This window comes from Rhinolophus sinicus, chromosome 3, assembly GCF_057876585.1.
Source record: "Rhinolophus sinicus isolate RSI-liver-muscle chromosome 3, RSI-T2T, whole genome shotgun sequence".
Lineage (NCBI taxonomy): Eukaryota > Metazoa > Chordata > Mammalia > Chiroptera > Rhinolophidae > Rhinolophus > Rhinolophus sinicus.
In genome coordinates this window covers 7,136,122-7,159,999 of record NC_142503.1, presented here as the reverse complement: position 1 = coordinate 7,159,999, position 23,878 = coordinate 7,136,122, and the positions used below count along the sequence as shown (strand labels likewise).

At 45.9% G+C, this 23,878-nt stretch overlaps 1 protein-coding gene across 5 annotated transcripts in view; it reads left to right on the top strand.

The window, feature by feature from the left end:
* The window catches only part of CTNND2 (catenin delta 2), an 831,455-nt gene that overhangs the window by 683,735 nt on the left and 123,842 nt on the right, over window positions 1-23,878 (top strand). For all 5 annotated transcript variants that reach the window (XM_074329072.2, XM_088796434.1, XM_074329071.2 and 2 more), the window contains 2 exons: window positions 16,548-16,665; window positions 22,090-22,275. In XM_074329072.2, the coding sequence (XP_074185173.2) occupies window positions 16,548-16,665; window positions 22,090-22,275 (304 nt within the window). The remainder of the gene's footprint in view (window positions 1-16,547; window positions 16,666-22,089; window positions 22,276-23,878) is intronic.

Below are 23,878 nucleotides of genomic sequence, written 5' to 3'. Positions count from 1 at the left end.
ATTTCAACCAATAGGTGGCAGAGTTTTGTCACCTGCCAGTCAGACACTTCACTCTGCCTCTTGGGGGCTATTATGGGTTAAACTGCATGCCCCCAAATTTATATATTGAAGTCCTAACCCACAGTACCTCAGAATGCCACCTTATTTGGAAATAGATTCACTGCTGATGTACTTAGTTTACATGAAGTCTTTAGGGCGGACTCTAATTCAAGACGACTGGTATCCCTATTAAAAGTGGAAATTTGGACACAGACACACACAGGGAGAACGCCACATGAAAATAGACAGAGGTGGGTGAGGCTTCTACAAGCCAAGGAACACCAAAGACTGGTGGCAAACCACCAGAAACTAAGGGAGAGCATAGAACGGATTCTTCCTCGCAGCCTCAGGGGAAACCAACCCTACCGACACCTTGATCTTGGATTTCTGCCCTCCAGAACTGTGAAAGAATAAATTTCTGTGTTCAAGCCACTCAGTTTGTGGTACTCTCTTACAACAGCCTGAGCAGACAGTTACAGGGGACAAAGCATTTAGGAAGGGGAAGGGATGCTCTGTAAAGTTTCCCTGAAAAAGGAAGCGAGGAAAAGAGCTTCACCTTCCCCAAAAGCTATTGGAGCATTAGATGAATTCGTATAATAGCTTTCTATGTACTGCACTAGGTTCGTTCCATGTATTGTTCTTATTTCTTCTTTGTTAAAATAGATCCTCTGTCCTTTGCTCAGGCGTCTATGCCTAAGTGAAAAGATGTCAAGGGGGAAAGAAGGACTGTGGGTCTGGCTCTGGTAGACTTCACAGACTTTGCCTCATTTTATCCTACCAAAACATTAACCCACTTTACAGATGGAAAAACTGAGGGTCAGAGAAGTTAACTGTGTTGCCCAAGGCCAGGCAGATAATAACAGAGTTGAAATTTGACACAAAAGCTTTACTACTCCCCTAAACTGTCTTGGAGTATAAAACACTTCTATTCTTTACAAATGAATGTCAATATTCATAAACATTATATTACACAAATCAGAATCTGCCAAGGTAGGGGTGCGTCGGTATTCCTGGTGTGTTCTTCTCACTGGTCATATCTTTGTCCCAGCTCTTCACAAACCACCATTGCCTTCAACTGCAGAGCCTCTTGCATGAAATTCCTTTAACATGCTTGAGATAAGACTGTTATCCGGTCTGTCTCTGAACTTTCTATGGAATAGGGTTAGGGAAGGAGAAAGCTGTAAGAGGCTGGACAATTGCTGGCTTTCGATTTTGTTTCCTTCCTGTGGCCAGAGTACATTAGTATTGGCGTTGCTTAGTCCTTGTGCTTGCTTTCCAGTCTCGCAAGTTATCATCTATTTGACAGGCAGAGAAATCAATTACAAGCAGCCATGCGTATTTAGTCACAGACCGAAATTGGCCCTGGATGGAGATGGAACCACTACAGGCTGCCTGCTGCTTGCTGCCAGCCTGGGCTCCTGCGTGTAGACACAGCTGGCCAGGCAGGGCACCTGTCTGGTTTCTGCTAAGCCTAATTAGAGTTTGTCCTCACTTGGTCAGCTTGTATGACTGCCCGGCCTTCCCACAGCTTACTCTCTTGCAGGCCGGCTGCCCCCCCTTTAGCTCCTCCCCAAAGCAGCATGATGCTCTCTGACCTGCACGCAGAATGCTGGTGGAAAGGAAACAGGAAGGATCCTAGGTGGGGTGAGAATTATGGAAAGGAGCTTTGAATGATCATAGAACAAAGGGATGTAACCTGCTCAGGGGGTCAGGGAAAGCCTTTCTGTGAAAAAGACATGAAAGATGAGTAGGAGTCCGTCAAGGGAAAAAGAAGGAAAAATGTCCCAGGCATGTGCCATGAGCCAGACATTGAGTTTGAGAGAAATGGAAGGTCTTGGAATGGAGGACTCTGGCCCTGATGGGCATTTGAGAAGAATCATGGAGCTTTCGTGAGGGGTGAGAGGAACGAGGGGAGAAGCAGACAGACCCATCTAGAGACAGGAGATGGGGGTAGCACTGACCTGGCAGTGCCCAGGCAGGAGGGTTTGGACACCCTTGAAGTTGAAGCTGACTCAGAATTGACTATTGGATGTCTGTGTGTGGAAAAATGCACGAGTCAAGGGCAAGGGACGGTGTCTTCATCCGTCAAGTTAACCCACGTGTTTCAAGTTAGCCTTTGGGGAAAGCCCATTGCAGGTTCCATGAGCACTACTTTTCTTTTTCTCCATTTCCCTTTTATTTCTCTCTTTCTGTTTTTTGTTTGGCTCGCTTAATTTCCTCCTTATTCACGTCTCTTGATCACCCTCATTCTTCCCATTCTTTTCATCCCCAATGTAATTTAAGGTCTCCATGGTGAGGGAAATTCAGAACTAAAACCAAACAAAAAAAGCTAACCAACATTAATTTAAAGGTAGTGTCTCCAACTGCCCACTGTGAGGTGGACCAGATGGAAAGTGGGGGTGAGGCTGTGGCTGCCTGGCTCGTAACTGCTTGTACCCCACAGCCCACCACACGTCTCCTCACCATGCGTGGGCAGTGCTGATGGGAGAGTGTCAGTCATACCATCCCTGAGCTGTTTGTGTAGAAAAGGACAGGGCACTTGTTCTAACGTTGCACTAATTCTACATTTCTTAGGCGTTAGAATAAACTAACACTATACATTTGATTTTTAGCAGATGCTGTGATGGTATTTGTGATTAAATTTAAAATAGTATATTGTGTTTCATGGAGAATTTTAGGGAAATATTAGACTTAAATGAAGTTATCGACCCCTGAAGCTACTGGTCTACTAACTGGTATATTTATATAATATATAAGGATCCTCTTCCTGCTTCCCTTTGGTACAAAAGTGGAATCATTCCACTCTCTCTTTTCTGTAATTGTTCCTTCTATTCTGGTTAACAGATCTCTAAAACTTTTGCTTACTAACACATATAAAAGGATTGAACATAAGAGGAATTGTATTGAGATGAGTGTTAGAAAAACCTTGCATTTCTAGACTATATTTTCTAGATTATTCTTATGGGGCATTGGTGCCTTGACACTTTTGCCATGAAGTCATTTTATGTAGTTTGTGCCAGAATTTTGAGAATCATTATCATTACGAAGAGCAGTGAAGCCAAAAGGCATATGTGCCCTGGGCCATGGTGGAGGGCACGTCTCCTCATTTGTTTTCTAGTTATTCTCAGAGTGGCCAGTGAGATGGGTAAGTGTACAGTGTTTAAATAAAACCTTAACCCTAGCTCAACCTCAGGACAGTGACACAAGTCCCATAATAGGTGATAATCCCTCTGATTGCAGCAGTTACTTAGTGTGACAAGGAGAAACCATGAAACTCAGCTCTTCCCGGTCACCTTGTGACCTGTTTTTAGTGAGGCTCTGTTGCCGCTCAAAGTGTCTTTGCAATGTGACCTTTCTATGCACATTATAATTCTTGGATTTTTGAAGCTTTGCTGCACTCACAATAAAAGCAGTAAAAGGAAACTGTACATCCAGTGGTGCCCTTATCCTATACTCATGTTGAGTACCAGCCATCTCATACGAGTAAACCAAGAAAAGCCACTCTTAGGCCACCTAGAGTTGGTAAGAAACGTTCCTGCAACAGAAGGCATCAAAAAGTCCTAGTGATGACATCGTGCCATTCAGAACATCTAAAATGCCTCCATATGAAGATGCGGAAAGTTTTGAAATACTTTCGCAGAAATGTTAAAGTGAACTTTTATGGAAAATGTCATGGTAAGCTTTTTTCTGTCTTATGTGGATTGGGTGAATGTAGTAGGTTTTCGCTGCTGCTGTAACAAATGACCACAAACCTTGTGGGTTCGAACAATTCAAATTCTGTATCTCAGAGTTGTGTACATTAGAAGTCCAGGGGTCCGGTCTGATGTCTTGGTTTAAAGTTTCGCAAGTCCAAAATCAAGGTGTCTGCCGATGGGCTTTGATCAGAAGATCTGGGAAGAATCTGCTTCCTGGCTCGTTCAGGTTGTCGGCCAAATTCTGTTCCCAGCAGTTGTAGACTGAGGGCCTCGTTTCCTTGCTGGCTGTTGCCTGGCGTTGCCCTCGGCATTAAAGCTTCCCCCACGCGCTGTTTCCTGGCCATCCTCCTCAAAGCCAACAACATCAGGCTCTCTTCCTCTTTCCTCATCTCCCCTGCTCCCTCTTCAGCCACGCCTTTTAGACTGACACGTCTGCCTTCCTCTTGTACTCATGTGATGACATTGGGCCCAGCAGAAAAATCCAGGATCTTCACTCTATCGTAATCCTGTCTGCAAAGCGCCTTCACAGCAGTGCCTAGATTAGTCTTTCATCGAATGAACAGGGGGCAGCAATTTTGAAGGGACATCTTTCAAATTCCCTATGCCTTGCCACGTGAAGAAGAAAAAGTCCAGTTACAACAATAATGGAGGCAACCAGTAAAACTATCTAGGTGCTATAGCAACCTCGATTTTAAAAGGCAAAAACACTCTTTAAACTGCTCTGATGCCGACTTTTCCAGCATTATGCCCAAATTCCAATTAAGACCAGTGCATAAACTTCAAAGACCACACTGGCACTTCTCTCACAGAAGCCAAGACCTGCTTTCTTCTAATAAGTCTTCAGAAAGTTCTACCAGAAGCGTAAAATTATATATTAATAATTAAGATTACATGTGTACTCTTCTCCCTTTCAGAAAAAAACGTTTAAGGGCCAAGTGATCTTAATTTTCCTGAGGTTTCTGTATATTTTTTCGTATACGAAGTATATTTATATTCTTACAGTTTCTCCTCCTTCCCACCACTCACTACCCCTTCACTAGATATTTTCATTCTAAAACAAGAGGAAAGGAGGGTAGCCCACAGACACCTGGGCCATTTTAATTAATCATTGGCCAAAGATTGGCTTTCTTTGTTTCAGCTAGCTAGAACTACACAGTAATCTCTGGACAAATTAACTGGAATCTGGATTTTTTTTTAATCATTTATCATGTTCTTCGGCCAAAGTAAGAGACTACTAATTGAGTCAACAAAATTTCTAAATTCATGAGAGAGAGATTGGGCGAGAGAGGTAATCTAAGAGATTATAGGAAAGGTGGTTTTATTTTTAATTACTTCTCATTTGGACATGAGACTTAAGCTGTTTTGATCCAGGGGCTGTTTTTATCAGTACTTTGGCCACAAATTTTTTTTTTAAAAAAGCATAAGCAGGGTAGGATGATCACTAGCAGATGGCCGGGCCAGCGGCAGAGTGACAGGGGTTTCCTCTTCTTCGTCCCCACCTGGTGGCTCCCTATTCTAGTCACTTAAGACTTTCGTGCTGGGCAAGGTCCGTGAGCAGGCAGCTTGGAGAAGTGCTGATGGCAGCAGTGTTACACTGAACACCCAGAACAGAACCATCTGGGAGTGGCTGGGGAATTGCACAGAGCGTAACGGGGTAGAAGGAGGGAGAGGGGACAGGACACCAGCACAAATGCAGTTCTTTCCTCTGAAGACACTTTCTTGGTCGCTCTCATTGGTGTCCAGTAAGGTATCCCTGAGTGATCGAAGCAATCAGGAAAACAAGAAATGTACCTGGAGGAAACTTATCACCTAGATAAGTGAGTTTTTTTAAAAACACGTTGATTCCTAGCTTTAATAAGTCTGTAAAGTATGGTTTGTTAACAGTCCCGGCAAGTAAATAAATTGAAGATTACGCGGCTGCATGTGGAGAATTAGGTGATGGATTGAAATGAGAGTTAGAAGTATTGTTTTAATAATAGCTATTAATTTTCAGTTACCCAGAAATGATAGATAGATAGATATAGATAGACAAATTAAATAAATGAAATAAATAAATAATAGCTATTAATAATCCAAGACATAAGGCCAAATCTTGAAATTCTTCAAACCCACAATCTGACATTTAGACAAGTAGTCAATTACCTGTAATCCCTTTATTAGTCAGGTTTGTCCTCCCACTTCTTAGAAGACAGAGGGCTCAGAATACAAGGCACTGCGTTGCTCATTTTTTTTATTTAGTCATGATGCTTGTTTTCTTGGAAGTTGCCTATTTTCTTGGAAGCTGGTAAAGTGACTATTATATTTCTATTTTGCAGTGTTTCCTAGCATATTAATTTATTATATGTATTTTACATCTCAGGTTTTGTGACTTACATTAACATGTGTCTGGATGATGAGAAATACTAGGGTTTAGCCAAGAAGGAAGAAAACATTGGTTTTTATTCATTTTTTAACTTCGTTTGCATTTTGACCCATGACATTTTCTTTTTACCTGCTGTTGCATTTGTAATGGGGCCGTAGCTGGCAAATGGTTTTATTCTGTGTTAGCGCTGGCTGTCGGGTGGCGCTAGTGGGTGCCCCCCCCCACCCTTGATGGCAGGACTGAAGTTGGATGTGGGGGTTTCCAGTGTGAGATGCACCCTGATTCTGAGTCAGCACAGTGAGTGACGAGCCCAGCACACATGTGGCAGAGAGAATTGTTCTTAGTGGAATACAGGCTGGGGAGGCCTCGGCCGGGGGGTTGGGTCCATGGCACTGCCGAGCAGAGATGTGGTCTGGTAGCTAAGCGCTCAAGATGCTGTGAGCACGGCTTACTCCCAAGTACTACAGTCAGGAGAGGACACCTGTGGATGTTCGCAGAGCACAAAGAGCCAGCGGCACAATTATGCTCCCAGCTAACAGTTTTAGCCACGCAGGATTCACCCTTTTCTTCCCTGCGATTTCCTTGTAATTTAATCCAATGGGAAACTTGCAGCAGACATTTCACAGAGCAGTTAACTCTGTGGCGTCCATCAATTCTAATTGCAATCGTGTAGCCAAAACCCTAGGTAGTACTTTGACAGTGATGGAGTGTCTTTTAACTCAAGGATGTCTGCTTCCGCGCTGGGCTGCTCTGGCGCAGCTGCAGAGGTAACTCTACAGGGCACGGGTCTAGGCATCTTAAATGGCCAGTGTTGACCAATCAGCGGAAGAGGACTCATCCGTGTCTCTCCCCTGGTTTATGAGTGGGGGTGGGCATGTCCACGGAGAGGCCGCCCCTCTGAGGCCAGCTCGGCAGCCGGGCTCGCTGCCGGCCCGACTAGGAAGCCGGTCTGCAGGCCACGGAAGCATTCTGTCCCTGCAGCTCAGCAGGGTAATTGCCAAACCATCACTGTCCTGATTTATAAGAAATCACCTTCCTTGGGAGAAGACAGTAAGTTGCACAGCAGGAATCCAAACAGCAAGACTGTGCTAATCTTTAAAAAAAAAGGAAGAAGCAAAAGAAAAGAAGTAGGGAAATTTATTCCTCTGGAAACTGTTCTGACTTGGCTATCACGAAGTGCCATGTCATCCATGAAGTACAGCTCCGGGGAACAATTCTTCTCCACCTGTGGACCTGTGGCACTAAGGAGACAAGGTACTGCTCCCAACATGCGGTGGTGGGACAGGCAGAGGATGGCAGTTACAGACATTCCAGTACCAGAGGGGGAGAAATGGACAATAAAAGGGAGCCAGTCACTGGTCCAGGAAGCTCGGAAATCCAGCTCAGCACGCTGCTTTCATTTCAAGGCCAGGGCCTTATCCTCTGTCATCTTGGCTGTGCCCTCTGGGTAAGACACCAGAAAAGGATGACACTGGAAACGCCTCTTGAATGACTTTAATTCAACAGGCAGGTGAGGGAGACTTGCTTTGGTCCCTTTTGGTTATTGAGCAAATGTCACCAGGGTGCATCTCTCCGTTCCTGCACAGCTGCACCACCTGGCATTCAGAACAACCCACCTGGGGCCCTGGCAGATAGCAGGTGTCAAGGACTTAGCGCAGGTAATGCGATTTTGGTAAAAGAGCCTCAACCAGGTTTGCCCTGGTGAATCATGAGCCCGCCGTGGTTTTAGCAAACACCAGGGGCTGGCTTAGCATGCCGGCCTGAGTCAAAAGGGAGAAGTATGTGCCAGAATTGGTCCATGCTGCAGAATGCAGCCTCTCCCTGCCAGATCCTATCCTCTGTTAACGCCCAGAGGGCTTGGAGACCCCACCTCTGCATGGGTGTGTCTGGTTGGTATTTACACGGGCTGTTCGCTTGGAACTGTCCCCAAGCCTGTGTGTGTGGTTTAAGCCTTGCCCTTCAAATTCAAGGGTACTTTCCACTGAATTCCCATGAAATGCTTCCTTGCGAAGAACACAGTTATTGTACTCTGAGTTCATATGTCTTAAGTCACAACTTACGATTTGGTGCTTTTAATGTTAAGGAAAATAGTTGATGTCCAAATTTACAGAATTACATCTTAAGCAAAGATTTTACCAAAGCAGGTGAATAGTAAAACTTCCATCCATTTCAGCCCGTGTTTCTCTTCTAGGCACATCTACGCATCCTTCCAAGGGAGATTGATTCCCAGATTTTTCAGACTGCCAGTTTTCTGCTGATGATATCAGATTTAGGCCCATCAAATATATGTCTGCTTACTTTGCTACTGTGAGTTCCTGGGTCGAGGGCCAGGTATTATCATTGTATCCCAAGACTTCGCATTGGGTGTGGGGCACAGCAGGTGCCCAGATAAGATGTTGGTGTATTGGTTGGAACTGATTTCTCTCTGTTACCCTTTCTTCCTAGAATGGTTCCTCGGGGCCCATCTGGCAAAACCCATAGCTCCTCCAAATTTTAGCTCAACATTACTTCTTACAGTAAAAAACTTAGTGGATGTCCATTAATAAGATAATAATTTTAAAATTATGAATTAGGATATATTTATACTTTGAGTACCCAGGGTCATTCAATGAGTAAGGTAGATCTGTAGGTACTATCATGAAAAGAGGGATACACTTTTGGAGGATAAAAGCAAGTTACCTGAGGAACCACTGTGGTCAAAACCAAAAACATAGCTACATGGTCAATTTATATGAGTAGAAAACAATCCTGAACACCAAATGGTCTCGGTGATTTCCTTGGACAGTGGAGAAGGAAAGGGCAAGGATGTTCACTTTTACTTAAACATTTCCTCCATTGTTTTAATACCTGTACATTTGTTTTGGATTTTTTAAAAAAATCTACGATGAAGATTAGGAAAAGAAGTGGTCAGTGCTGCTGTGAACCCTTTCATTCTTTCCTGTGTGCACCCTTTTCCTGTCCGCACTCTTGAGTCCCCACATGACAGGGTGGCTGTCTCCCTCTTGGACGGGCATCTCTGGGCAGGAAGCAGCTGGAGCAGTTAACTTTTACTGCCGAGACTCCGTGCCCGGCCCCGAGCACCTGGCTGTGTTAGCACACAATCCCATAACATCAAACCATCCCCATCGCTAAAGACGAAGAGACCTAACAAGACACGTGCCTTCACAGTTAGGCAGCCGCAGCTGCTCGCACCCTGCCAGCCACACAAGGGAACCCGCCTTTGGTGAATGACCAGACAGAAACAAGATGCTCCCTTTCTGCAGAGAAAAGGTACAAATAAAAAAAATGAGCCTTGGGGCCGGCCTGGTGGCTCAGGCGGTTGGACCTCCGTGCCCCTAACTCCGAAGGCTGCTGATTCGATTCCCACATGGGCCAGTGGGCTCTCAACCACAAGGTTGCCGGTTCAACTCCCCGAATCCCGCAATGGATGGTGGGCATTGCCCCCTGCAACTAAGATTAACACAGCACCTTGAGCTGAGCTGCTGCTGAGCTCCTTGAGCTGAGCTGCTGATGGCTCGGTTGGAGTGCACCCTCTCAACCACAAGGTTGCCAGTTCAATTCCTCGACTCCCGCAGGGATGGTGGGCAGCGCCCCCTGCAACTAAGATTGAACACGGCACCTTGAGCTAAGCTACCGCTGAGCTCCCGGATGGCTCAGTTGGTTGGAGCGTGTCCTCTCAACCACAAGGTTGCCTGGTTCTACTCCTGCAAGGGATGGTGGGCTGCGCCCCCCTGTAACTGGCAATGACAATTGGACCTGGAGCTGAGCTGTGCCCTCCACAACAAAGATTGAAAGGACAACAACTTGACTTGGAAAAAAGTCCTGGAAGTACACACTGTTCCCCAATAAAGTCCTGTTCCCCTTCCCCATTAAAATCTTCAAAAAAAAGAAAATAGAGCCATGGTGGTTTCTGTGGTGGCAGCTCATCTGAGTGAAGAAGAAAGGGTCGGCAGACTTGGCCGGCAGACTTGGCAGGGCTCGTGCTGCTTCCTGGACCCCAGGACTCCTGCACCTGGAATGAGGGGACCTGGCTGCACAGCTGTCATTGTGTTGACCCAGCTGGCCGGGCAGATGACCCCTTTCCCCTGACCACGCACACTAAGCCAAGCAGGAGGACCTTCCCACATCGGGGAAAAGGATCCGGGGTTTTTGGACAGTGTGGGGACCAACAGACAAGCAGCTCTCCTTAGGTATAGCTGTGGTTTGCCCATGGGGACAAATACATCTGATTCCCAAAGCCCAATTTAGAGAAGCAATGTTCTGCTCAAACCAAGGACAGCGCTGATATTATTGGAGATTCTTAGACTTTTTTGAGTCCTGGCCTCAGAATATGAGAAAAGTTCTGTACCTTTACTATGGGGGGGGGACTATTAAAATGTACAAAACTTTGAGGAAAACATCAGGGGCTCAGTGACCCCTCCTGAATTTTATAACCAGCTTCAGATGAGCATGGAGGTGAAGGATTGGCAAGCTATGGCCCAAGACCAAATCCCCCCAGTGACCCGTGTTTATACATCCGTGGATAAGAGTGGGTTTTATGTTTTTTAAAGTCCTTAAAAGAAGGAGGAAGAGCAGTGACAGAGACTCCACGTGGCCCCCAGAAACCTAAATATTAATATTTACTCTCTGGCCCTTTACAGAAAGTTCCTGACCTCTGACTTAGATATTCATGGATAGAATGACCTCTGTAAAATTCACTGTGTTTAAAGCAAAACCAAGCATACTTCATGGGAGAAAGGGTTGTTCATGATTGCGTCATTTCCCACTTCCATGCTTAGATCATTTAATTTATGAGAAGCTACTCATTTCATTGGTTTCGAAGGAGGGAATCACATGGTCAAGAAACGAAGACAGTCCACATTTGTATTCTACTGAGATGTCCCGTCGCAAACGTAGTGTTGTCTTCAGACGTTCTCAGGTAGCCTATTATTAGGAGCCTTTGGCAATGGGTCTGAAGGCCTCGCTGTGGGGTATGAGGCCACGAGACCCCTGCCCTGTTGGGAAGAGATGACGACGAGAATTGTGAAGAGTCTTTATGTCATTAGCTCACAGTGGACAATTACATGGTCATTCAATAAACACTTCGGTTTCCTGCCGTGGCTGAGACAGTGGTTCTCGACTGGCGTGGGTCAGCCTTGCCTGGAGAGCTCATTGAGCAAACCGAGGCCCAGGCTCATAGGAGTAGGGGCGGACCCAGGCCTTTGCATTTGTACCAAGTTGCAAAGATGATTCGGAGCAGCGGAGGCTTCAGAAACATTGGGCTGCACATGTTGGGGGAGCATACACCCCAAAATCGGCCCTCAAGGAGCCCAGCTATGCAGAACAGGCATCTCAGTCTCCACACTGCTGCCATTCATTGTTGGGGGGCTGGTCCTGAGCATTGTAGGCTGTTAAGCAGTAGCCCTGGGTGCCTCTATCCACTAGATGCCGGTGATACCCCCTTCCCTCCACAGTTGTGACAGCCATAATGTCCCCAGACACCCAGACATTGGCAAAATCATCCCAGTTAAGAACATTGCTCTGAAAGGAGACAGGTCTGAAAACAATTGTGCCGTTTCATTCAGTAATTCACTGAGTTCTTACTAAGTGCTGTCTACTGGGGAGCAAGGGACAGACAAAAAATAGGATGATACTCCCCACCCCTCCCTGATGTCATGGAGGGACCAGCCGCGGACATCAGGGGCTGCAGATGTCCTAAAAGGAGCTTGTGCTGGAGCCACATAGGGGAGACAAGGGGTGAGCCAGAGCTCCGAGTTACCCTCGGCTGCCATGACTGCTCAGAGTCGGTGGGCCTACAGGTAGAGGAAGAGTATTCCAGGTGGAGGGGTATCTTCAGAGCCCCAGACAGCCTTTTCTTATATGGAGTACGGAGGTTTGTGACTCTAGCACTCCTGGATCTGGCACTTCTGGCCGGCTCTGTGCTGCCTACTTCTGTGGATTCTACCGCCCCCACCCGCGCCGCCTGTCCTGCTGGGTTGGTATCAGGGCCTTCCTGAGCCTGTGGCTGCATTTCTCAGTTTTGCCTCGGACTATCTGTCGTTCTCGGAACAGTCTCAGCTCTGCTCTTTGAAGCCCTTTGGCCTCCCCACCCTACTTCACACACCGGTATATAGTCTCAGGAACCAGTCCCGGGTCCTCTAGACTCACATCGGCTCTGCTGATTATAAACTGGGAGATGAGATGAAGGGGTCCATTGAACCCCAGCCAGAGATGTGCAGGGCTGAGCCAACAGGAAGGAGCGTAAGGAATTTTAGCAGGGCTGGAACCCTGCTGAAGAGGACTGGTGGGCTTGGTACGAGATGACCGCCATGGAGGTCACAGCATAAAGGCCAAGGAACTGAGGTGGCGGAGGAGAGGAGGTAAGTGACAGCACAGGAAGGCTAACCAGCCGTAAACCAGAAAACTCTTCCCGCAAGCCTGGGGCTGAGGGGGGCGTGACGTTGTGCGTGGGTGGCTCCAGGCGGCAGCATCGTGCATTTCTCTCCAGCGCTCAGCCTGTGTGATTACTGTTAGCAACAGTCATAGGGAAGTCACATCTCATACTAAACAAGTTTACACCCCATGTTATATGCTGTATGCAATTGCTTTTTTTTTCTTTGCAAATTGAGATTGCCTTGGGTAATCCAGGTTGGGGGGTTCTAGTGTCAGAGCATACACCACAGCATAAAAAGCCTGCATTCAAACGGTGTAACAGGCCTCTGACACTGATCCAATGAGCGTGGAGCACAGAGGTAAATGGGTGATGACCCGCATACACGTGAACTCCTGTCTGCCGAAGAGCCGGAGGCACGTGTAACAGCCAACTCGCACTGAGCACCTACGATGTGGCGGGCAACCAGGTGCATGCCGGGTATGCAGATAACAAGGGCATGCTTTCTGCCTGCCAGAAGGTCCCGATGCAGCAATAGGGTCACAGCCTAAATAATTCCAATACAAAATCAGTGGTGATCAGTAAGGGAGATTCAAAGAGCTATGGGAATGTGGAGAAGGGAGAGGCTAATTTCAAATAGATTAATTGCTAAACATCTCTTCCCTTGGTTCTCTCTGTGGTTTGATCCCCCGTATCCTGGCCATGTCTGAAGTAGAAGCATGTAAAATGAAGTCTTTCGTGTAAAATGCTATAGCCATTCATTTGAACATAGAGTATGAGTTCCACTTTGGAGCTCACTGTAATATTGAATTGATTTTAAATAAGCACAGTGAGTGATGGAAGCTTAGAGAAATGAGATGTCAACCAGCACAGAATGTGATAAAGGAAACAAAGCAGTTTAACTAGTTATGTTTGAATAAAAGAGATTGTCAGAGGTATTCTATCTTTTCATTGTAAAAAATAAATGTAAATTTTCTTTTTTTTTCTGTATTAGATAAAAAGATAGAATCTTCTTTAAACAGAAATTCCCAAATTATGTATCAACTGACAATTCAATCTAGATTATAAAGATTACTTCTAAGGAATAAATATTTTACCATCCTTGTGCTTTTTATAAATAACCTACAAGGATTTGTTTTAATGTTATGTTAATGCATAGAATTTTGCTGCACCAGTTTCTCGCCAGACATGGAAATCACCTCCCTTAAAATGGGAAGAACATGGTATAAGTACAGCCGGAGGGAGAACTTTACAGGATGGGCATTGGCCCATTGTCAAACACTTTCTTGGGACCATAATCACAACTGACTGTTCAGTCACCAATGCACAAGGTTATTGGGTTTTCTAGTTTTAAACAGTGAAACATGCATGGTATAGTAGCTCTTATGTTTGGGGGGAAAGGGAGAAAAAGAAAGCCTGTCTCTCCTACAGAGTGAAAAACCAAAGAGACTCATGACATGTTTCACTCGTTCAGGAATAGTTGATTAAAAGTCGAAATCCAACCCCAAAGTCTCCTGGGCACTGTACCCATTAATAAAGAGATACATGCATATCGCAGTCTGCTTAAAAATATGTATTGGTCTTCATCCTACCTGCAGACTCTGTGGTGACTCCTTCCTCCCCTCTGTATCATAGGGTGTGTGTGTGTGTGTGTGTGTGTGTGTGTGCGTGTGTGTGTGTCCCGGTCATTTCCCCTTCCCTGCAGGGACCCTGTCTTATTAGTCTTTCTCATCTTTCAATATCTTACATGTTTTAATATAGCAACCAGTTAATAACTTTTTTAATTTGGGAAGAGACTAGACTGGAATTGAACAGAAACTAGAATAATGAAATATACTCATATTAATATTGACAACTTATAATGTTGACAACTTATAATGTTGACAACTTATAATGTTGACAAAATTGTTAATTGCTGATCTTTCCCATCGTTTAGCCTTGCCGTCATTGAATAAGCTGATCATTCTAAAGTTTATTTGTAAGTCAGGAGACAGCCTGCCCCCCTGAGGAAGCTTGGAAAGGCTGAGCATTAATCGGTAAGGGAAGAATGGTGGGGTTTCAGACCAGGGTGCACGCGAGCTACCCGTAGGGCTAGCTCAGGTCTAAATCCCATCATTCTCTCTTTGGAGACCAGACTTCTTTGGAGACCAGACTTAAGACACAAAATCACACACTGCCATCTAGGATTCTTCTGGCCAAAGACATCTGATTGGACTTTTTGACAGACCTATTACTCTGACAGCCTCAATGTTCAACCTGGTGAAAGTCATTTCAAGGAGGAATGATGTGAAAGTGCCCTCTTACAAAAGCCATCCTTCTCGGTCACAATCACACCAGTACGCCTCTGTCCACTTTGTCCCTGGCAGAAATTCAGTTCTTCCCCCTTCCCAGGATCCTATCAGAGACGTGGTTGGCCACACCAAGACAGAATCTATAACATTTTATATAAAGATGCTGTCAATATTTGCCCAGTTTTATTATCTAAGGAACTGAGGAATTTGGTTTATATTTTAAGATCAGCAAATGCCAAAACTACTAAATTGAATTGAATAACCTTTCCCAGTGTTACGTTAAAACGCTGATAGATGCTATTTAAACATGGTACACAGAACTTTTTAGATCTCTAAGAAAACATTTATGTTCAGTAACATTTTAGCATTAGGCCTTTTTTATTTTATTTTAATTCCTAAAAAAAAATATAGTCCATCCATACTGTACGTCAAGCCCTTGCTTTCCTCTCCTTCACAGACCTAGGTTTGTTCCAGCTTCTCCATTTGCTGCCTATGTGGCCTTGGACAACCTTTCTGAGCCTCAGTTTTCTCATCTGTAAAATGGAATAAAGTGTAACAGTGAAGAATGTTGTGAACGTGTAAGAATAGATGTGTCAATTACATGGGCATGGAGATGCCATTTCTCCCGCGGGCTGTGCCCAAGGCCACAGGTTCTTGGGATCTTTCCGGTGGCTGCCCTGGCAGTCAGCCAAGAGTTCTACCCTCCCCAATCAAACCCTCCCCTAGAGCCAGCGCAGTAGGTAATTCTCAATGTCAGCACCCCAAACATGCAAATTATCCCCCTTCACCAAAGCCCCCAGGGTAGGCCCCAGCAATCTGCATGAACAGGTGATTCTGATGCTAGCCAAAGTCTGAGAGCCATTGCCCAACATAGACCGTTCTCTCTTTCCATCACCTTTGCCCACAGTTTCTAAATTCTTTCAGTCCCTTTGTACCTTTCTCTCATAAACTCACCTCCTACAGCATGCCTCCTATAGGCTGTGGTGTCAGTGCAAGTCACTGCAGAACTTCTCAGCTGGAACCAAATCCTAGCCGTGGTTAGGAGACGAAGAACATACTTTCAGGTGGTGAAGTAACTGAAATCACCCCAAAGGTTCACCCTCACCCAAGAATACCTCGTGCTTTTTGTAGGTCTGGAAGGTCTCTCTGCTTCCCAGCTGTGCATCATGGTACAGCCCCCCTCCTGTGAGTGTGAGCTCAGCAGGTACCAGCAAAGGAAGGAGTGTGGTTCACTCCTACCTATAAAAGGTGCCCTGGATGTCCCCATGGCGGCATTTTCACTGAAACCCCTCACTACGTTCTTAGAATAAATTTCTAGAACAGCATTTCTGGCGGGACCATAGAAGGCACATTTTTGAGGCAGATGAAATTAGATCTCTAAAATATTTCAGTAAGTTGGAAGCTCTGTCTTTGATCAATGTTTCACCCTTCTCAAAGAAAAAGAATCCTTTGAATCAAAAACTTCTGATTCCTCCGTCAATCAAAAAGGACGTAAACTTTGAAGACTTTCTGAAAGTCTCCGCTCCTCTCTGATCCCCTGTCCAGAATTCTGCGTCCTCCATTTCCCAAGTGGCATTACAGATATCTGTAACTTTCCCAATTCTAGGATGCGTTTGATGAATTCGCTGACTTTGTGGAAGCCCTCCCTACTCATTAAAACTATCCTTTTGGTAAACCTTCTGGAAAGGCACGCAAAGTGTTTCCCTTAAAACCAGGAGAGGAGGTGTGCGTGGAAGAAGGTTCCTTTTGTGAGCGCCTGAAGGTTGCTAACGGGTCCTTTTGCCTTGCAGGAATGTGAGTTCTGCCGGAGAGGAGGCCCGCAGGCGCATGCGGGAATGTGAGGGGCTCACGGATGCCCTGCTCTTCGTGATTCAGTCTGCACTGGGGAGCAGTGACATCGATAGCAAGGTTCGTTGTACTCACGTAGGTTACATTTTAGGGAATTTAAGATGCCTGAGGGGCTCAGTAGGGGCTGGCAGCTGTGGGAGCTGATGCTGTGTTTCATCCTCTCACTCTGAAATCTGTCTTGGTCTCCTTGTAGGAATGCAGCATTTCCTAGACAGAACTGCTAATCCTAGCCTAGAACTAGACACTTCACTCTGGATTAGCAATGAGTAAACATTTAGATTGTTTTAAGTTACTCAAACCACAGGAGTTCCAAAACAAAGCAGATGGGTGCATACACTTTTACACACCACAGTATCCAAAACCTTCTAGTTGTATTTTATGAAATCCACTTTCAAAAGAAAAAGAAACATTAAAACTACCCGAGATTTGAATAATCCTGTATTCCTACAGATTAGCTTTTTAACCACCGTTAATTGTATCAAATGCGATTTTAGAAATGCTGGATGAAGTCTGAGTAAATGCTGTCCAAATGCTGAATAAATGAGGTTGTCCAGCTGATCAGCAAGGTCTACGCAATGTTTTAGTGCACAAACCAAAATAGAATTGGGTGGGCTTTTCCGGTGTTTGAGCTATTTTGTTTTGTCTTTCGATTTGTTTTGATTCAATCTAAATACAAATTTGTAAAGTAATTCCATAATATCCTAATATAAACACAGACTTTACTGATGCTTTGAAAGTAATATATGTAATAAATGCAATACCTTAATTAGAGTTTCTCAAGAGCCGCACCATTGATATTTTGGGCTGATCAATCCTGTGTTGAGGGGGGCTGTCCTGTGCAGTCGCATGTTAAGCAGTGTCCCTGGCCTCTCCTCCCCCCGTCCCCACTAGTAGTTACAAACAGAAATGTCTCCGGACAGTAACATTTGGTCTCATGGGAGCAACACTGGCCCTGGTTGAGAATCACAAGCCTTAATCCCATGGTTTACAACACCGTCTCTTCATCAGATTTGCCTCTGGAGCATTTAATAAACGGATGTACCTGGATCCCATCACCACCCTCTGAATATAAATGTCTAACTCTGGTCTCCGAGTTTTGTACATTTAAAAACTCACCAGGTGATTGGATGTGCATCTTGGCTTGGAAGCCCACCTTAGTAGACATAGCTTTAAATGGACTCTAACCGCGAATACGGCATAATGTAATTCAGTTGTAAGTAAAGTCAGATAAAGAACGGAGAAGAGGGATTTTATCCATGTAGTACTAACTGGCATGGGGATGGGGGTGATTTAGCTTAGCGCTTCTCAACTTAACCACATGTGAGAGTGACTGAGACATTTAGGAAGTTGCTGGTGCCTGAGCCCTTCTCCCTAAGCTTTGGATCAGTGATACCTTCTGGGACTCCAACGCTTTGAGTACTAGTTGACTCCAGTTGTGAACACTGTCCTCTTATCACTGCCCCTCAGTTACGTTGGCATCCATCCATTTGCTATGTATGCATTACCAATTTCCAAGACAAAATATGATGTAATAAAGATTTAATTGTCCCCTCTTCTAACTGCCGTGAATGGCCATGTGAGACCTTTTAATATTATTGACAAGAAAATTTAGTCCCTAAAGAAATGACCAGTCAAGACGTCTTGAGTATTTACAGGTGCCTATCAACATGATAGACATGTGATTTTTAAAAAGAGCTACCAGAGCTAACTCACTGAAGCCATGATGCCCAAGATCTTCATATTCAGAGCAGTAAAGACTAAGGCACTGGGAGGGACACTGAGCCTCTACCTGTAATGGAGACTAAAAGAGCTTTAATACTGTCTGAGCCTTACAGCCGGACACAAGCCAACAGCCTCTCACCTTGGTCAAGTGGCCCATGCCCTCGTTGCTGGTGGGGGTGGCCACCTTCGGGAGCCTGGTTCAAAACCAGAGTGCCGGGGGCGGCCGGATGGCTCAGTTGGTAACAGTGTGAGCTCTGAACAACAAGGTTGCCGGTTCGATTCCCGCACAGGCCAGTGAGCTGTGCCCTCCACAACTGGAGTGAAGACAATAGTTTGAGCGTGGAGCTGAGCTGCTGGTGGGCGGCCGGTGGGCTCAGTGTTTGGAGCGTGGTGCTCATAATACCAGGGTCACTGGTTCGATTCCCACATGGGCCAGTGAGAAGCAATGACTTGAGCTTGGAGCTAAGCTGCGCCCTCCACAACTAAATTGAAAAACAACGAGTTGACATCCTGGGAAAACACAATGTTCCCCAATATTACCCAATTTGAAAAACAAACAAACAACCAGAAACCAGAGTGCCGTGAGGCACACACATCTTTTTTCGGGTAGATCAGATGACCGGACTCCTGAAACTCTTGGAAGACCTTTGAGATCCTCTGTTTTAAATTCCACACTTTGCCCCAAAGAGGAAATTGGAATCATTGGGACAATTAAACTACCTGAGATTTGAATAAACAGATATTCCTGATCGAGTAGCAAGAGCACGAAACTTGGCATCAGGATGTGCTGGTGGATGTGCCATCACCACCCCTAGAGGACCACACCTGAGGGACCTCACCTTTGTGACAAGGACGATCATCACAGTTGTTGAAAAGACCAGATGTGATCAATTGCTCGGCAGTGCTTCGCTGGCCAGAATGTGCTATTGAGTTTTAACGCATTATTATTGTCCCATAATTTTGCCACTTCTGAGCTTTCACAGCGACAAGTTAGAAGGGGGAAAAAAATGAGTACACATCCTCTTTAAGGCCAGCAAAGTTAATGAATAAAAGAGCCTGTATTTCATGCAAGCTCTCAGCTCGGCGCCTAGAATTGGGATAGTTTGTTTGATAACATACAGTAGAGCAGTCTCCAGACCACTTCCAAATTAGGCCGTTCTAATAGAAAATAAGGAGTCAAAGTGACCCTGGTGACCAAGAAGAACTGCTAAAAGCATTGTTAACAGTAGTGGACGTCAACACCACCAGCTGCCACACGCCTTCTGCTGGCACCTCAAAGAAGGCTAGTGGCTGTCTTGCTTGAATTTGTAACTCTCCCAAACCAAACTTAACGAGAGAGGGAGAGAGAGAGAAAGGGAGAAACAGAGAGAGATTTCCAGTGACCTCTCGCCCCCAGTCTTCTCTTGACACCACCTCCTCCTGCCCCGCCTCATCATCCCGATCCCCACATTCTCTCTCACTATCCAGCCTCTTCCCAGTCATCCCCCAGCCACAGGTACATTATAAAGCATTTCCCGAAAGTGGGGCTGTATTCCCCAGGTGTTGTTCATTAAACAGAGGCATGGAGATGCCCCTGGGGAAGATGAACAGCAGGATGAGAAAGAAGGTTATTCTCCCAAGTCTTTGATGTAAGAAAAACTTGTTTGCGCTGATCTAAAAATCATTCTGACTCATACCCTAGCATCTTCCTTTCTGGGAGGGAGGTTTTTCTCTTTCATCACTGTGCTGTGTTTACCTGCTTTCATGCTAGTGCCTTTTTGGACGCTGAGAGGATGCTTGAAATAGAAAATCAAGTTAACTCAAAGCCTGTGGGACTAGCAGCCATGAAACCTTGAAAAGCTGACAAGAAAGGTCTCAAATGGCAAAAGCTTCAGCGATCAATCCTGAAAATGGGTTTCTGTAGTTGATTTTCCTGCCTCTGTAGTCAAGTGAAAGACATATGCTGCCTTTTACCTGATTCCAGTCTTAGGCGGGAGGAAGCAGTGCAGGATTGGACTCTGGCAGCCCCCACCCAGGACTAGTGGCACGATCTGGTGTGAGTTACCAACAGCTTCGGATCTCGTTTCCTTCATCTGTTAAATGGAGCAATGTTCTTGAATGGTGGCTTCCACACAGTAGGTGCCTGAAAAAATGATTGGCATGCTTTTAAAAATAAAACTGACCTCCGTTCAGTTTGTTTTCCACCATTATTTTATCCTTTTTTTAGATGGGTATTTTTTTCTCTCATCCCACAGTTCCTCAAATCCAGAACAAAAGTCAAAAGTTTGGTGCCCTTGACTGAATGTGTGCCCCCAAATTTCATCTATTGAACCTAATCTCCGGTGTGATGGTATTTGGTGGTGGGGCCTGTGGGAGAAAATAGAGTCACAGGGAGATTTAGACCTTTGCACACAGCACCGTCACAGCTCATTAAATGGAGGCAGGACTCAAACACAGTGCAACCAGCCCTAGGTCACATGCCCTAGACATCCACGTGGTGCTTTGCCCTCCGTTGTTCATGATATGAGCCCTGATGCAGACTTTAATGTGTGCCAGGCTCTCTTCCCAGTATGTACATAACAGGTTAGTTCCCTGTTTCTGCTGTTGAAATTGCCACAACATAATGGCTTAAAAACACAAATTTATTAAGTCCAAAATGGGTCTCATTGGGCTAAAATCAGCATGTCAACAGGGTTGCATTCCTTCTGGAGGCTCTAGGGGAGAAGCTGTTTCTTTGCCTTTTACACCTTCGGGAGGCTGCCTGCATTCTTTGGCTTGTGGCCCCGCCCTCTATCTTTACGGCCATCAATGGCAGGTCACGTCCTTCTCACGTAACTCCTCTCTAGCTCATCTGCCTCCCTCTTCCACTTACAGGAGCCTCATGATTACATGGGCCTACCTGGATAACCCAGGATCACCTCCCCATCTGAAGGTCATCTGATCGGTGACCTCAGTTCCATCTGCACCCTCCGTCTCCCCACCACATAACCTAACTTGTTCACAGGCTCCAGAGAGTAAGATGTGCACATCTTGGGGGACATTTTTCTGCTAACCACACATACAAACTCTAGCTCACCTAACCCACACAGCAAACTAAAACATGGGTACAATTATGACCATCTCACAGAGCAGGTTGGGTGCCTTGTCCAAGTCACACAGCCAATAGTCAGAGACCTAGGGGTCTACTGGTGTCCAGCTCTACAGCATGTGTCCTTAACCGCTTTTGAACCCCTGTGCTAAGAAAATAGGAGCACCAGCCAGCTCAAAGAAAATCAGTAGCTTGGAAACGTTTGTGGCCCGAGGCGACCACAGACCTCACTTACCTGCGACAACCATGGTTTCCACCTCTGGCTCCATTACTTCCAGAAAGTACCCTGCCTGGTGGATGGTAAATATTAGTGTCACATTCCCAGAGCTGACAGAAACCTGCTTATCCATGCTCTTGGTGATTCTGTGCCCCAGTCCCCAGGCAGGAGATGTCTGTAAGTGGACAACATCTGGGACCTCATGCGGTTGTACGTTCTGCCCTACTCACAAGCGAATTTCAGTCAACAATGACAGCTGTTTATAGATGTAACTATTGTCAAGTCGTTTCTTTGGGGGAGAAAAGGTCTTAAGATCTTTCCAGGCTTCTCTAAATTCCTTCCAAGGGAGTTTTTAGGAACCCACAGTGAAATGCATCAGAAGAGAAATGTGTGTGTGGAAACTGATTGCTTTTCTGGGTGGAGTGCTGGTTAGTTTTTACTCATTCCTCCTCTGTTTCCTTTCTTTGGGGTTCTGCAGACCGTTGAAAACTGTGTGTGCATTTTAAGAAACCTCTCGTACCGGCTGGCGGCAGAAACGTCTCAGGGACAGCACATGGGCACAGATGAGTTGGATGGGCTGCTCTGTGGGGAGGCCAATGGCAAAGACACGGAGAGCTCCGGGTGCTGGGGCAAGAAGAAGAAGAAAAAGAAATCCCAAGACCAGGTGATGTGGCGACTCGCAGTTGCATGCAATTATCCCCTTCCCTCATTGCAACATGAATATGTCATCTGCAAGTGTAGGTACAGGGTTTGTAGCGTGCACTAACATCACTAATGCGTCTGTACCATTTTCCTGTGGGAATGTCACAGCTCAGACAGGGGGACGTTAAATGACTCCCTCATGTCCTGCCGAGCAGAGATAAGAAATTTCAAAAAGAGGAGGAGTGGCTGGGGTCCCAGGCAGGTGTGAAGGTACCAGCGCACAGATTCATAGCCAGGTGTTGCTCCTTCCATGTGTTTGTTCGCCCATTGAGGTCCTTGTGGAGGCCAGGCACAGTGCCTCCCAGGTGGTGCACGTACACAGGGTAGGTGTGGTCTAAGGAAGGAAGCTGAGGAGACATGCACGAAAATCCAGCACAGGTGTTTATAGCGTGTTTTGAAGTGCTTAGACATGTGACTTGGCACTTACTGTGGGAAATGGGGGTGGCAGTCTGAGAGCGACAGTCCTTCCCACAGAATGACACTAGGGGCTTGGCTTTGGGGGGGCAATTCTGATGAATTCAGAAAGCTGTCCAGCTGGAGAGGCCTCTGCAAAACAGGACAGTCTTTACTTCGAGTAGCTGTAAGTAGGGTGCTCTATAGTGAAATAAAGGCCGATAGGCAGGGACTCTCAGCCTGGCAGAATCAGAACAGCCGCCCCCCCATCTCTGGGACACTGAACCCCTCACCCACCGGGCCCCCCAGGTAAGTGAGTAGGGTGAAGAAACCCCCATCTTGCTACTGGCCACAGGCCCCTGCCACCAGGTTTTCCCATCTCCCCTGGACACTGTGGCCACAGGTCCAGTCTTCCCCTGGACACGGTCATTCATCCAGCTTTTCCCTGGACACTGCGCTGTCCATCCCAGCTGCTGAGGGTTGTACAGACCCAAGATCTGGCCATCCTCAGGCTTGGATAACTGGGAACAGAACCCACATCACACTCTCCTGCCAGGTTTTAATGCAAAATAAATGTGCACAGTATCTGTATAGATCACAGCACACCATTTTTAAACTCTTTTAGAAGTCGTGTCACTTCCAGGAAGGGCTAAAGGGACTATTTTATCAAGCGGAAGGATTAATAGGAATGCATTCTTGGATATAATTCCTACATTTGACTTGAATGCACTAGTGTTTGCATTTGTGTAGGCCCCAGTTCTCTAGCTGTTTGTGGGCCCTGAGGGCTGCTCTGGGTACTTCGCAGCTAGATCTATATGGTCCAGCTTAAACAAGCCTGTAGTGTAGGAGATACATGTGCGTTGCCTCTTTGATGATGACCTTCCACTCTGAGAACTAAATTCCCAGCCACATTTTCCCCTGTCATGGGTCAATGCTCTGTGTCATCTGTCCTCTCTCTGAATCATAGGGGCCTTTTAAGATGATCAAGCCGTGGTTCTTAATCCAGCCACTTAACGCCGCCCCACCCGGGGAATGCAGTGGTCAGCCACCAGGTGTTTAGTGAGCATCTACTATGTGTCAGGCATTGTACAAAGTGATGTCATATGCCTCAGTTTTCCTACCCAGTACTTAAGGAAGCCAGGCCACTATGATTCTGAACGTTTCCAATATCA